At 38.0% G+C, this 14,399-nt stretch overlaps 1 protein-coding gene across 3 annotated transcripts in view; it reads right to left on the bottom strand.

The window, feature by feature from the left end:
- The window catches only part of CHN1 (chimerin 1), a 103,823-nt gene that overhangs the window by 57,773 nt on the left and 31,651 nt on the right, over window positions 1–14,399 (bottom strand). For all 3 annotated transcript variants that reach the window (XM_056348995.1, XM_056348997.1, XM_056348996.1), the window contains 2 exons: window positions 10,758–10,789; window positions 9,762–9,875 (listed from right to left, as the gene is read on the bottom strand). In XM_056348995.1, coding sequence (XP_056204970.1) covers window positions 9,762–9,875; window positions 10,758–10,789 — 146 coding nt within the window. The remainder of the gene's footprint in view (window positions 1–9,761; window positions 9,876–10,757; window positions 10,790–14,399) is intronic.

The raw sequence follows: 14,399 nt of genomic DNA, 5'->3' as shown, positions 1-14,399 counted from the left end.
GACTTGTAGAACTTGCGTGACAAATAGTATCATCTCCAAAACCTTAGCAGTAGTTTACAAGAACACAATAGGCATAAATGAAATCAAATACATTAGGGATTGAAAGTAAAGGTGCATTTTATACAAGTGGAGACAAAAAATCCCCATTGTCTGATATGGCTAGGAAAGGTGGCAAAGTACAGTTACTATAGATAGTTTTCCTGCGCCATTTGGAAAGTCAGAATTGCCTGGCTGGCTGACTGTTGCTTGATGAATGTTAATTAGGTATAAAGTTATCTCTAAAACCCAATCAGACCTGTGCACTGGCTGAATGCATGGTAGTTTAGTTTGACATGAAAAAAACAGGGCATCCTTCAGAACAGAAGCCAAATCCCAGAGCTGGAACTGCAACGTGTCTACCCCATGCCAGTGTAGATACAACCTTCAATCACTGTCTAGTCAGGATCAAGTAAAAAAATTCAGAGCTGGTGCTGTATCACTAACAACAGCTTCCCAGCGGTCTCCCTCAACTGAGACTGAAGACTGTTTACCTGCATCACTGCCCAAACTTCCTTGTCCAAAAGGGAAACAATATTGCGCAAACAGCATGCTGCAAACAGCAGGCAGTGAGGACCAGAGCAACGCACCTTCCTGTGGCTCATGAGCACTGTCAGGGACAGCACAAGTGAGAGACAGACAATTGCTTTAGAGTAGGGGTCCTCAAACTTTTTAAACAGGGGGCCGGCACGCGGATGCAGTGGTAGGCAGCCATCTGCGGCTGCTTGGTTTCCCCCCCAACCCCCGGCGGGAGGGGGTGTGTGTCTGTAAACACCACGGGCCGGATTGAGGACCCTGGGGGGCCGTATCCAGCCCGCGGGCTGTAGTTTGAGGACCCCTGCTCTAGGGCATTGGCAGTAGGTAACAGCTGCTGAAAACAATAAAGACAGAAAGTGGTATCAACCCTTGGTACCTGCCTGTAATGGTGTGTTTCACAACTAAATCTAACAAAATAATAAAAAAACCTCTTCTCTTGTCTCAATGTCTTATTTTACTTTAAAGAGCTTTTAACAGCTAATTTTCACCATCTCAAACTCTGAACAAATGTCAGCTGATCAAGGACCATGCATGCTATTAATATGCAGTAGTTTTTTATAGTGTAATAGTACTATAGTAGTAAATTAATGTTCTTGATCAGTGCTAGATCATTTGAAAATAATGTCTGGTATTCAAAAGAAGCTCTTTTACAGATGTATTACCTCTTCTTAGTACTGTGTTTTCATGCCCTATTCCATTTAAACTTGATACAAGTCCCTGGAATGGATTTGATGATTGAATCAGAATCAATACCAATGTTTTGGGCAATGTTTTACTGCTTTTTCTACCTGATGAAACCTCCATGATTCCTGGGAAAAGACTCGCTGTGGTTAGTGATTAAGACACATTTGAAATCTATATGCACATGGGAAAGTAGTAAAAGCCTGATACCTTCTCTTTAAATGAAAGCAGTATTTGCAAAACCTATGCCAACATGCCTGGAATAAACACTTACTGGAAATGTTACTAGCAGGAATGCTAGTAATTTTCACAGTTTCGTATTAAGCAAATAGTTACGTTTCTTTACCAAAAATTCTGAAGAACTGTTCTCTGAGAGTTAATTTTACAGTATGACTTCATGCTACTGAGAGCTTTCATATTACCTCAAAGCAGAACTGTGTCTTAATTCTTCCAAGCTGTCAACCCTTACCAGTGTCTGCTCAGCAAACCTCAAAACGTGCATTTAAATTTTACTCTACCTATGTATAACATTTTCATTTCAGGTCATACATGACATTGTTTTTCTGGTCAATTTAGAAGTAGAACAACATCAGATCTGTAATGGCAACTCCACTACAATCAGACGTAGTATGGAGAGACAGCTGCCATAGCATAATGCTCAAACATGTTAACTTTTGTTTCGCCTACAGCAGCTTTCCCTACAAGGGTTTAAGTTCATAGAATAGTTTGGGTTGGAAAGGATCTTTGAAGGTGATCTAGTCCAAACCCCCTGCAATGAGCAGGGACATCCTCAGCTAGATCAGGTTGCTCAGAGCCCTGTTCAACCTGACCTTCAATGTTTCTGGGGATGGGGAATATACCACCCCTCTGGGCAACCTGTTCCAGTGTTTCACCATCTTCATTGTAAAAAAATTCTTCCTTACATCTAGTCTAAATCTACCCTGTTTATTTTAAAAGTTCCTCATGACTGTCACACTTCTTTTTTGCTTCTACAGGTTTTCTCACACTAAAAGCAACTTGCTCTTAACTTACCTTAAGACAATATGCATATTTTATTTCAGTATATCGAGGAAACCTGAGCAGAAGACATCAAGTGAAAACCCCCCAAAAATGTCATTATTACAAAATAGCTTTGCAAATGCACGAACGGTTTTTGGAGAGCAGAGTGGAGAAACATTGGTTTTGTTCCTGTTTTGGTTTCTTTTTTTAATATACACTCTATAGGCTATTGTTCAAGGTCTCAAAGTTTATATTAAAAAAAATATTCTATTTCCCTTAGATTAAAAATAACTACAGTAAGATTTCTGTTCAAATTTTGCCTTAAGCCACTATTAATCCCAACCTTACAATGCATGTTTACTTAAAGCTATTACACAATTTGCTACTTAAGTTGTTTTCTCAGTGTATTCTACCTCTAATCTTCTAGTAATCACGTTTTTGTGAACAGTGAGATTGACCAACATAATCATCCTGCCCTCTGAAATGGTTTTTCCTCAAGGCTGCATTCCTTAACAATAAACAAAAGCATAATAATGCAAAATGCAATGGTTCCTGCATATACAATGTACACTGTTAGAATTTTTGGGGCTACTAACAGCTCATCAATAAAGATCGATAGCTTTTATATTATTATATTCTGTTTTTTCTAAATACAGTTTCTTTCTTAGTGCAAGCACAGCAGTAGGTGGGGCAGACATCAATTTATTACTGAAACTGTTACGAGTTCATTTATTCATCTCAAGTTATAAAAGAAAAAAAAAGTAACCTCATTCTCTTCCTAGCACCCATCAAATGAGGAGGAACTTACACTTAACTCAGCTGATCGATTTCAAATATAAAAGAAGGAAAGGAAGAGGAAAACTAGGCCAGGTAACATTTATTGCTGTCAGAGGTTTTAGCATTTGAATAATTCATAAATGTTTTGATGAAAACAATTATGAGATTAAACAATGATACGAGGCTATTGTGTGTTACTTTAAAAACATATTTATAAAGCATCCATAGTATCTACAGCTGAAGGACCTTTTGCTTATTGGTGAAGCACAGGAAAAAAGTTGTTTCTCCAAACACAAAAATTCATAAATATGTATTGCAAAAGCATGCAAAAGAAGAGGCCGACCAAAAGGACTAACTCGAAGATGTATTTCTAAGTGGCATTTTCTAAAAGCAAGAGAGCAAAAAAGGCATTCCAGTAGAAACTGCATAGGACAGAAAATTTATGTATCTTTTTCACGGGGGAAGGAGCAGGGTAGAATAGGAGAACACATACACACAATTTAGTTATCATCTGATTGCATTATAATTTGACTTGTTACTGCTTCAACTCTAACAGTGTCTAGAAGCTTAAAACCAGGCAGATATTAACCACCATAAAAACAGCACAGTACAGCACAGATTCCTGCTGTGAGGAGCTGTGACTGGGGGCAGTCTGGGAGATGGGGTACAACTTTGTCTGGGCCATTTTTAAGAGATCCTAGACTTCTGTACTGAAAAGGCATGTGAGACAGTATGGGAAAGAAAAAATCTTCTCTAATGAAGAAATGAGGCAGGGGAAACTTAAAAGCCTCAAGCCAAGTCAGATGTGAAGCCAAAAAGTGAGCCCAGGTCTTCTGAGCTCGCCACAGCGCCTCAGCACAAGCCCAATGCCTCCACCGCACACCAGCTTACAGTAGATCTCTGCGGTGCAGCAGGAGCTACAGGCAGAGGTGAAGGACACAGCACAAAATGAACGAGCTACACACACTGAGCAGACAGCTCTTGGACAAGTTACCAAAAACTTCACAACAGCACCAAAGCAGAGAATGTTCCTCTGAGAAGCGCTGAACTTACACGAGCAGGAGAAAGACTGCAGCAAACTGAATTGCCAAAGATAAATTAGACACTCTAGCCAAAAGAAAACAGAGCTGACAACAACAACAGATGGGAAGAGGAGGGAAGGAGAACAGGAACACAGCAAGAAGACATGAACCATAAGGAAAAAAGCATTCTAGTCTGTGGGAGGACCTAGGTAGCCAGTTAATTACTCATTAAGGTTAGTAGCTATTATTATTCTACATACTTAAGCGAAGCCACCTCAGTAGTGCCCAGGTGCGCTAACATAAGGCAGATGACATTCAGGACACCTATTGTTGTTTACTGGTGGCTGAACCTTCCACGCCACTGACAAAGTAACAGTGTATTATTTAGTATGAAATTTTATATAGGAATAGAAACTTCTTTTACATGGAAGATTATTTAATTAGAGGTCCAATTGTTTTACTTCAGAGCAGAAAAGCAAGCTCCAAAATTTAGCAGCACACCTTCCTCTGGGGCTAGCACTAGCTTGTATGATTTACTCAGCCAACAGAATGACAGCTTTAGTTACAGCAAAATTTTAAGCTTTCATGAAATATTTGGCTCTTCACAAGGGGGGTGGGGGGGAAGCAGCCCATCATATTAGCTGGCATACCTGTTGTGTTAGCCTAATAAAACAGCTTTAACATGAACTGTCTCTTTCATCTAAAAGAAGCCACAGATACCAGAGTGGCCAACTTTTGAAATGCGCCTGAATTCTGCACCTATGGAAGTGTGACAGGCTAAGCCTGGGGGAGAAGGAACAGTCCCTCCCCAAGAGCTTCAGCTGGCCACAGAGGAAGGAGCACTCTTTTGCCATTTCATGCAGAATAAAGAAAACTGGTCAAAGTGGGTCAGGCTGAAACATATTTATCCCACAGATAGAATTGCTCCAAAATACGATCAAACCTATCCCAGCTAAGCTTTAAAGTTGGTGTGTGCATGTATATCTGTACACACCTATGTGTATATAGTTTCCCAGGTATTTCAGCTAGTAACTAAAGGAATATTGTATTAATATTTTAGAAAGGTTTTTAGACACTGAATTCAGTCCTTGCTACTGCCAATCACTGCATTTACAAATCAGGTAAAAAAAAAAACACATAAAGATATGCAAAGTATAGTCTTTAAAATGGTCTTTATAATTTTTTCCTACCAACTACTATAATGTCAGAATACTGTTACCACGGTGAAGTGAGGGGATGGAGTCAGATAGTATTTTGCGGGGCTCCTTCTGATTACTTATAGATCAGCTGTGGATTCAGGATGAACTATGACCAAATTTTGATACATTCATAATTTTAAAGACCATAATTTAGTTATTAACACATTGAAAGTTTTTTCCAATGATTTTTCTTTCCCCAATCCTTCCATGTCTCAGTCTGTACAATGAGGCTTTCCAGAAGAATGCAGATGCACAATTTTAACCTCTGAATTCAAGAAGCCTCTTGCAGTTGTTGAATTTTACACATGTAAGTAATCCCATGGCAATCAACACATGTTCTGGAAGAGCGCTACACGTGTGTCCCGAAAGAGCCCGCTGAAAATGAACAGCATTTGGCTACCGAAGCAATTGTCCTGAAATTAAAAAGGTTCATTTGCAGTGTTATGCTTCAATAGCCTACTAAAATAGCCTTTTAAAATATCTGTGGCTAGTTTCTTAATGCAATTTCATAATTTAGGGAGGCAGAACATGTGTATCAATTTCTTGCACAGTACGTGTAGTAGGTTGACTAAACTAAGGATTACTAATTCTTGACATTTATTTTGCCTCAAGAATTCTCTCCTGATGCCACATAATCTTCAATGTGCCCTAACCCTCAAACATAAAGCAAACTACTCATAATCACAGCTAACATCATTACCTTTTTTTTAAAAATCATGCTGCAAAACCTTATTTCCATTCATTCTCAGTATCACAACAATAGGAATTGCAGGAAGGGAAACCATGGTAACCAACTGAACGTGCTACAGCAGATATCTGCTCAAAAGAACATGCAGTACCATCACACTTCAACGCCTACCACTAGTACAATCTCTACCCATTTCCTCCTTATCCTCATCCTAATTATTAAACAAGCTCTCAACCACAAAAGGCTACATTGTCTTATTGTTACTGTCATTTGCTATAGGTCCTGGCATTAAGCACTGTACTACACTTTTGCCAAATTTAAAAGCAGATCTAATACCTCCAGGAACTAATTAGGAATTTTCAGTTCTTTTAATCAGTTTGGAACATCTAATTAATGTTACAATGTATTTTATATTTTTTTATTGTCACAGAGACTTGCTGATATGTATGGACACACATATATACCTACAATAATTTTCTCATGTTAGTAATTTTTTTTAAACCTCAGGGTTGCAAAAAATTTTCAGTGGCATTCTTTGGTTAATTAATTAGTGAATCAGTGAATTCTGCTATGATTTTTCTTTTTTTTTTTTAAATAAGCTATGAGAAGCCACATTCATGATTAAGTACAGGCATTAAATATAGTAGGGTGCTGCTTTCTACTCTTATTTGTGTTTATGCTTCATTCTCTTACATCTGATGTCTGAACTGATAGAATTTCCCAGGCTTTCTTAGGCTCTGAACATCAGTTTTCTTTGCAGGACAGGTCTGAATATTTAGCCAAACACACACTTAACCCAAAATTTAAATTATAGTTTTCTTTTTCCCTAAGAACGTACTTCTACCTCAGTTACAAATTCTGGGAAATTTGTTTTCTGAAAAAAAACCCTCTTTTTTTGAATTTAGATTTAAAAGGTAGTCTCTTAAAAAAAAAAAAGAAATTATGCAAATTAATTGCACAATAATGGATGAAGGTAGACAAAAACAGCTCATCAGAAGGTGATCAAAATGCAGCTTCTCATATAAGTGGAAAGCAGATTTTACAGTAATTCACCAGCAACTTTAATAACTGAAAAGGTATTTTGTGTAAGAATCACTTTTTCTACCTTATTAAAGAAGAAGAAATACTCAAAATCTTCACTTTGAACTCAGTTAACTATTCCACAGCATTGCACTAAAAATATTTGACTGCCTCGGTTAAGCCTGAAAAAGCTATTATTTGCCCTGTCCTATATTTGGTCATTTAATCGGTGCTAGGCTATGTCTGTAGCTATTGCAGCTCAGGAACAAGATCTTTAGATCTGCTAAAGCTTGTTCTATAAAAGCATCAGAGCCTAATGCTCCACAGCAGTCAAAAACTCATTTAAAAAGATTTAGAGAACAAAGAAAGAAAACTCCATGGCCCACTTCATCTTGAACAGGATGTGCAGTCCTGGTCCCCTCACCTCCAAAAGATCATCACAGAGTAAGAGAAAGGCGCAGAGAAAGATGACAGAGATGATGAGGGGTATGGAACAGCTTCACTACAAAACCTGAATGTATAGTTTAGGACTCCTTGACCTGTAAAGAGAACAATAAGGGGCATGTGAGTGGCATCGAAAAGGTAAATGGAGATCAGTTGTTCACTGTTTCTCATAATACAGAAACTAGGGAGCATCCAATAAAATTGCAAGGTGGAATCTTCAAAAAAGGGATGCTGCTTCCCATAACACCTAGTTAAGGCATGGAACTCATGCTACAGTTGCAGACAGCAAAGTCTACCAAGGTTAAAAAATGGGCTCAGAAAGCCACTAGACAAAAATCTCTCCATCAAAGGCCTGAAGAAATAGCGAAGATAACAATTTGGCTCAGAAGTCCCTGAACAGCAAATTTTCAGAGGCTGGGAGAGCACATCAGAACTACTACTACATGTTCATCTTGTTCTGACACTTGTCTTTCAACGTTTGCTATTAATAGCTAGCAAAGAGTGGATACTGGATTGGACTATGAACTGGTCCTTTGATCTGACCTAGTCAGGGAACTTGCTAATACGTAACAGATATATAACTCAGGAGAAACTCTTTGCAAACTATTACCCAGATCTCTCCCCAACTCTATCCATTTTATGATGGCTTAAAGCATCCCTTAGAGTAACTTAAGAAGAAGTGAGATGCGGAAGAACCACGTTAGGAGTAGAATGGTCCATAAAAGAACCTTCATGCACCAACTGCATTTGCATTCTGTGCATTTTGGATGTAGCTAAAGGCTGTAGCTTAGTGTGATTAGCCAATCTGTTCCAGATTTCACAAAAACATGTTTTTATAACTGTGAATTCTGTCTGACTACAAAGTAGTTATGATTTGTGGTGTTAACAGTTTGTTCTTTATCTTCTAGAAAGATTAAGTTGTGTAACAGTGGAAATCTTCAGTGCAGAGCAAAGACAATCTAAGCATCTCTGGAAGAAGCCTGCTATAGGTACAGTCTAGAATGGAATGAGCGATGAGGATAGAGACAGAAGAGAATATCATTGTTTTTCCCCTATAATACAGCCCCCTGTAAGGTGATCTTTAATAATTTTAGAAAAAGATACTTACTTAACAAAGTTGAGCTAGGTTTCATTAATCTCTATCAGAGCTGCAGCATTGAGGATGATGTATTCAGAAATACATTTAGGCAGTCATAATAAGGATTCTTAATTCTACCCTTAGGTCTCAGCTAGCTTGCTTTGTGGCCAAAGGAGTTTTGTTAGTGTTTTTTCTAACTTTCAATTTAACTAGGTTAGAAACTTTACAAACACAGGAGATAACTGATGTTAAAGTTGATTAAACAAACTGTAATATAAACTAAATCAATCAAACAACAAACACCAGGATATCTTCCTTTTTGAATTCCGAGGATGCAGAGGACACAGTGCCTTCACTTAATTTAGTAACACAAAGGAAAACATTAGACAACACGGAACTACAACTGGAACTAAATTAAAAACAACTTCACCACTGGCTTGTGTGAGGATACCATCAAGATTGTAGACATCAGCTAAAACAGTTGGCGGAATTAAATGTAGAATTCAAATTTTTCCATGATGATTTGAGGAGTTGCCTGGTTTGGGTCCCCAGGACAAAGCATGAGAAGCTTGGGTTTTTGCACTGCAGAAATGAAGAGTGGATATATTTCATTGCAGAGACAGCATACCTTGCCACAGAAGGGGTTATGATCCTGTTTCATTAAACTGCTCTTCACGACTGGATGCACTGGGTTTTTCAGGATTCCCAGGCATGCTGGCACAAACACAAGAAGACATCTGCCAGATCTAGGTGTGCTGAGCTGTCTGAAGTGCCTGCCCCTCAGCCAGGGAACAACCCTATCTCAGTTTCAACAGCAGCTGATCCTACCCAATGCCTCCACAAGACTTTTAGGTCTCAAAGAACTGGGATCTTATGATGCAATCGCACTTCATAGCTAGTTTTCAATTTGTCCTAATCACAACTGATAGACTGTCAAAGACAGACAAGTCAGGCAACAAACATACACAGAGACAAATGTTCTCAAACGTCTAAATGGGGTCACATCTGTAACGTAGTGGGAAAAGGGCAAAATGAAGCACTACCAGCAAAAACATAATTGCTATTATCCTGATGGTGCAAGTAATAAGGAATGTTAGCACTTCAGAAAGGGTTAGGAAAGGTTAAAGATACCAAATCTGTAACTGAAGTAAAAGTACCACCATGATTTTTAAAAAAATAAAATTAAGAAAATCACAAGGAAGTTCAAGCACTAAGGTCAACAACACAGTACAATCTTTTGAATATTTTATAAATTTAAAAATGAAGTATTAATTACGAACCTTAATGCCAAAGTGTAGGTTCCAGGTTGCCGTTGGCTTTCACGAATGAGGTAGCTTCCCTCTGCAACGCTTAATAATTGGTCAGCTTCCTCCCTTGAGATCATCCCATGGAATCTAAGGAAAAAAATCCCTTCTGAAACACACGTTTTCACTTTTAAATCACCTGTTCTTCTTTTAAAAACCACCAACCACAGTAATTAAAAAAAGACACAAACATAAAAGTGACTGATTTTTAGGAATCTACATCTTAAACTAATCTCCCTTTCTGCCTGCATTTGAAGTCACTTTAAATGGTTTAGAAAGGCTTCTATGAAACAATATCTATGAAATTAGTATATTGCTTTTAAAATCTGCATCTATCAATTTAATATGTAGAAATAAATCCATTTTCTCCTGCTGGCTTCACATGTTTTGTGCCAGTGGCATGCAATACAACATTTTGCAGCATTCAGGGACTTAATGGCAATTTGCTAAAAACTTGGGGATGACATATAATCTCAGTAATTACTGGTGTAATATCCCAGCAATACTACACATCTTTTACCAAAAAAACCCCCAAGTAAGATCTACTTTGTTTCCCCACACTAAAATCTAACCATCTTTGCCTTAGCAGTCTGAAACAGAAGACACACATATACTGTACACTTGTATTGCATTTGTGATCCAAATCTCTTATTTTCCTGCACACAAACACCTTCTGCAAAAGCCAACTGGAGGTGGGGGTAGAAAGAGACAACCCTCTGAAAGTACAGAAACATGTTTTTCTGACTTAAGGTAGCACTCAATGATATCCATATCCATCAGAAAACGCAGCTGTATATTTTAGGCAGACAAAAGTGATGGTACTGCAATAATAATGTAATGGTGAACAGGACACACTGCTGTAAAACACACAGCAGCAGCAAAGGCCTCAGAACAAACACTTGCAACCTCTTCTGTAATAATATCAACCAACACAGTCAAGATAAACCACTTTCAGAGATGTATGTTACTTACTCTCTTCCATAATATTTGGGTCTGTTCTCTACCTAGAAGAAACAACAGAAATTGTAATGTTTCATAACAAGTGAACCTATACAGTAAGCATACTGTCCATAATATAGTATTAAAAACAGAAAGGGATATAAAGTGAAAGTACAGACAAAAGTCATCTGCTATCCCAGGATCTTCCCTGTGAGTGGAATACAGGGAAACCAAAGGTAGACCTCTGGGAAACATCGCACTCTGAACGGCTTAGAACTGACTGAGCAAGAATGAGCCACTTGGATCACATCATCCTCAGCGCTCCACTGGTACAAACTGATGGCATTAAGTATTGCTTGTACACACGGCCAAAAAGGGGAAACAAAAGATTCATTTCAGGGGTGTAAGTGCACTATATTGTTAAATGCACTAATACAGTGTAACATCTATAAAACTCTTAAGTTTAAAAGTTATCATCCATCATAGAGCTGTCGGTGCCACTGCTGTGAGAAATTAAGCCACCACCATATCCCCTCAGAGTGAGGGCGAGTGGTAGATTCAACAAGCAAGTGCCTAAGTCTTGCACTTCTTGACTTCATTAAACTGTGCAATCAGTAGTATCACCTAAAAGACCTCAACAACAGGTATGCACGTGTTATGCTGTGTAACACTAGCTCTTCCATGCTCTAGAGAGCATACAGTGTAAATGCAGAAAACACGCAAGGGTGTCAGAACACAATCTGCCTGCCCAGTATTTCAGATGAAGTAACTAATCTGCAGTTGTCCAGGAAGTTGAGAGACAAGTGAGGAACTACAGACCTCACAGAAATCAGCTTAATAAATATCCCTCCTTGCTACATTTAAAGGAAGAAACGCTTTGGAGAGTAAACTTCAACATTTATACAACTGGAACTACAGGAGTACAAAATGATCCAGCTATAATAAACCACAAAATACTCACAGTACACTTTAGTTTCTTTTTTTCCATCTTTTCAGGAAAAAGCCTACTAAAACTGGCACTTCTCTCCAGTTATCTTAGCGGAGTATAAATAAAGATTTCAGATGTCCAAAACAACAACAAAAAATACATCCTGGTGTACAGCCTAATAACAACTCTTCCACATTCCCCCCAAATAAAAAGCTATTGTGATAGTTCATCACTTTTAAAAATCATTTAATCACTGGAAAGATGTAAAATGTTCTAAAAGATTTCCTTTTCCTACATAACAGCAAACAAGAGTTGACCAGTGTGATAACTCGGCCTGAAGAGATTGGATCATTTCAGAAAAGAAGAAAAGTCTTACATAGTTTTTGTTAAATGTAGGCTATTTCTTCAATAGGAAGACAGCAACATGAATGGCAAAAAAATGCAAACATTTTATTGTTGTTATTACAGAAACTTGCAACAATTCGTTAACTAAAACCCCCAAGATAAGACATTAGTCTCAGGCAGTTGTTAAAAAAAGAATCCTGTTATGGTAAGATTTTGTTGCCTGTCTATTGAGATTTTATATTTATCTCTGTGAATACAGTGAATTTACATGACAGAACTGGAAAACTTATATAGGCAAAAGGATTCCATTTCAGAAATGGATTAGTAAAGTGACAGGACATCTTCAGAGTACTTGCAAAAACTAAGACAAATTATAATATTATACTCTGTGTGCAAACATTTGAAAATGTAAACTGGTGGATGACTGGACAAAAACTGCTGGACTTCAGGCAGTTGTAGCTGGGTTTGCAGTTCATCTTGGTGGATGATGAGTTAAAAAGGAAAATAAGCACCTCTGTGAACACTGAGTCTCTACTGATCAGTTTTACCAACTCACAAACTCAGTATAAATGTTGATGTGTAACACTGTTTGCTTGTGTAAGACTCAGTGCAACTGGAACACCAATTCACTGAGTTTTATTGCCTGTTTTTTGGTGTTTTGTTTTTTTAAATTTATGATATTTGGGGCTTTTGACATCTAGATTGAATGTATACATTTAGACTCTAAGGCAACTCCAACAGAACTCAGCAGGGGCATTCTAATTCACTCAGAATTAGCTGGGCTACACACACACTTAGTGCAGTCCACGTGAACTTACAAAAACACAGATTTCTTGTAAGCCAAATTTACCATTTAAGACAGTAAATACTGTTCTCCAGCTTCCTATAATGCTTCCTACAAGTATCGTTACACCAGCTTTACTCATAACAACTTAGGCATAAGAGGCAGTGTGACATTTGTTCTTACTTCAGGTATCCCTAACTGCACCAGAACTAGAAGCAACATGCAGCTTTCTTGGTCTTTTGAGTCTGCCTGGACTTCAAAAAGTTCCTGCCAGACTGTATTTCTACAAATTACAGTTGCAGGCACCCACATATCTTCCAGCTGCATTTCAGAGCTGAAAGCCAAAACACTTCAGCTTAGAAGCCTCAGTAGCCTAACTTTCATGCTTGGTCAGCCTTAAATCACGGAGACAAAACCAAAACATCCATCCAGATTGGAACTAAAACCCACCTAAGAAAGGAAATACGTTTTTAAATAAAATGAAAGCAGTAGCAAGAAAATGGTCATTTTAACTAAAGCTGTTAGCTGAAAATACAGTGCAGTTGTCCTCTGCAGGCTTTCTTTCTAATTTGGCAGTATTTTTGGACCAAAGTAGCGTTGAACATGAGTGAAGGCAGCCTTAGCTACTTCATTTTCTCTGTATCCAGCAAAGATCAACTGAATGCTAAGCCTTTTGACTTCTCAGGGCTTTTTATTTATGAGAAAAATTTCCTACTGCTGTTTGTTTGGCCTGTGTCTGGCACAGTTTTAAAAAAAGGCTTCTAACTTAAGGGGGTAAAAACCCAACAAACTGTGAGATAGTTGATTTCAATGTGCTTATTTGTATAGCACTGATGCAGAGGCCACAGAAAAGATTCAGGTCTCACTATAATACTTGCAAAAACCATAAAGGTCAATGAGATATCCACTACTGTTTCATTCTGATTTTTTCAAACCGAGGTATGAAGCAAATGAATCCAAGTTTACGAACAAATAAAAGGGGCAGACTTGGCAAGTGCCTTACAGTAGCCAGTCCTTTGGAAAAGAGCTTAGTTACCGTCAAAGCTGGGAAGTCATTCTGGTTGAGTGTCATACAGATAAAGCAATCTTTGAGAACAGGTCTAACAAGGGTGTGCATTATATATGCTCATCTATGCTATGTTTCTTGACTGCCCGTAGAGGCCATTTTCACAAGACTACACAGAGATGCTGTTCAACAGGCTTGTTAACTACTAGCTCTGAATTAGGATGAAGTCTCATAATAGGATGGAAAAGGCCAGTGATTTTAATTATCTCCATCATTTGTCTGTTTGATATTTTCTCATACATAGTTATTTAAAATTTATCATGGAGTCCATTCATACAGCAGTCAAGGATGCCCTAAATATGCTTGCACATGCACACGTGTGTATATAAAAGATTATATGTACAACAAATACAAATTCCATGAAGGTAATACAATATTAATTGGACAAATTACAATTCAGATGTAAGCCTCATGTAGAAGTCAAGCATCCTTAGAATGTTAAGGAATCACCAACTTTACAAATTAACCTCACACAGTGTTAAAAGCTTTGGCTCTGCCACATCTTCACAATAAAAAATCCCAAATGAATGCTTTTTACGTCAGCGTAACTTC

The sequence above is a fragment of the Falco biarmicus genome, chromosome 8 (genome assembly GCF_023638135.1).
Source record: "Falco biarmicus isolate bFalBia1 chromosome 8, bFalBia1.pri, whole genome shotgun sequence".
In the NCBI taxonomy this organism is placed as follows: Eukaryota; Metazoa; Chordata; class Aves; order Falconiformes; family Falconidae; genus Falco; species Falco biarmicus.
This window is presented reverse-complemented; position numbering and strand designations above follow the sequence as displayed.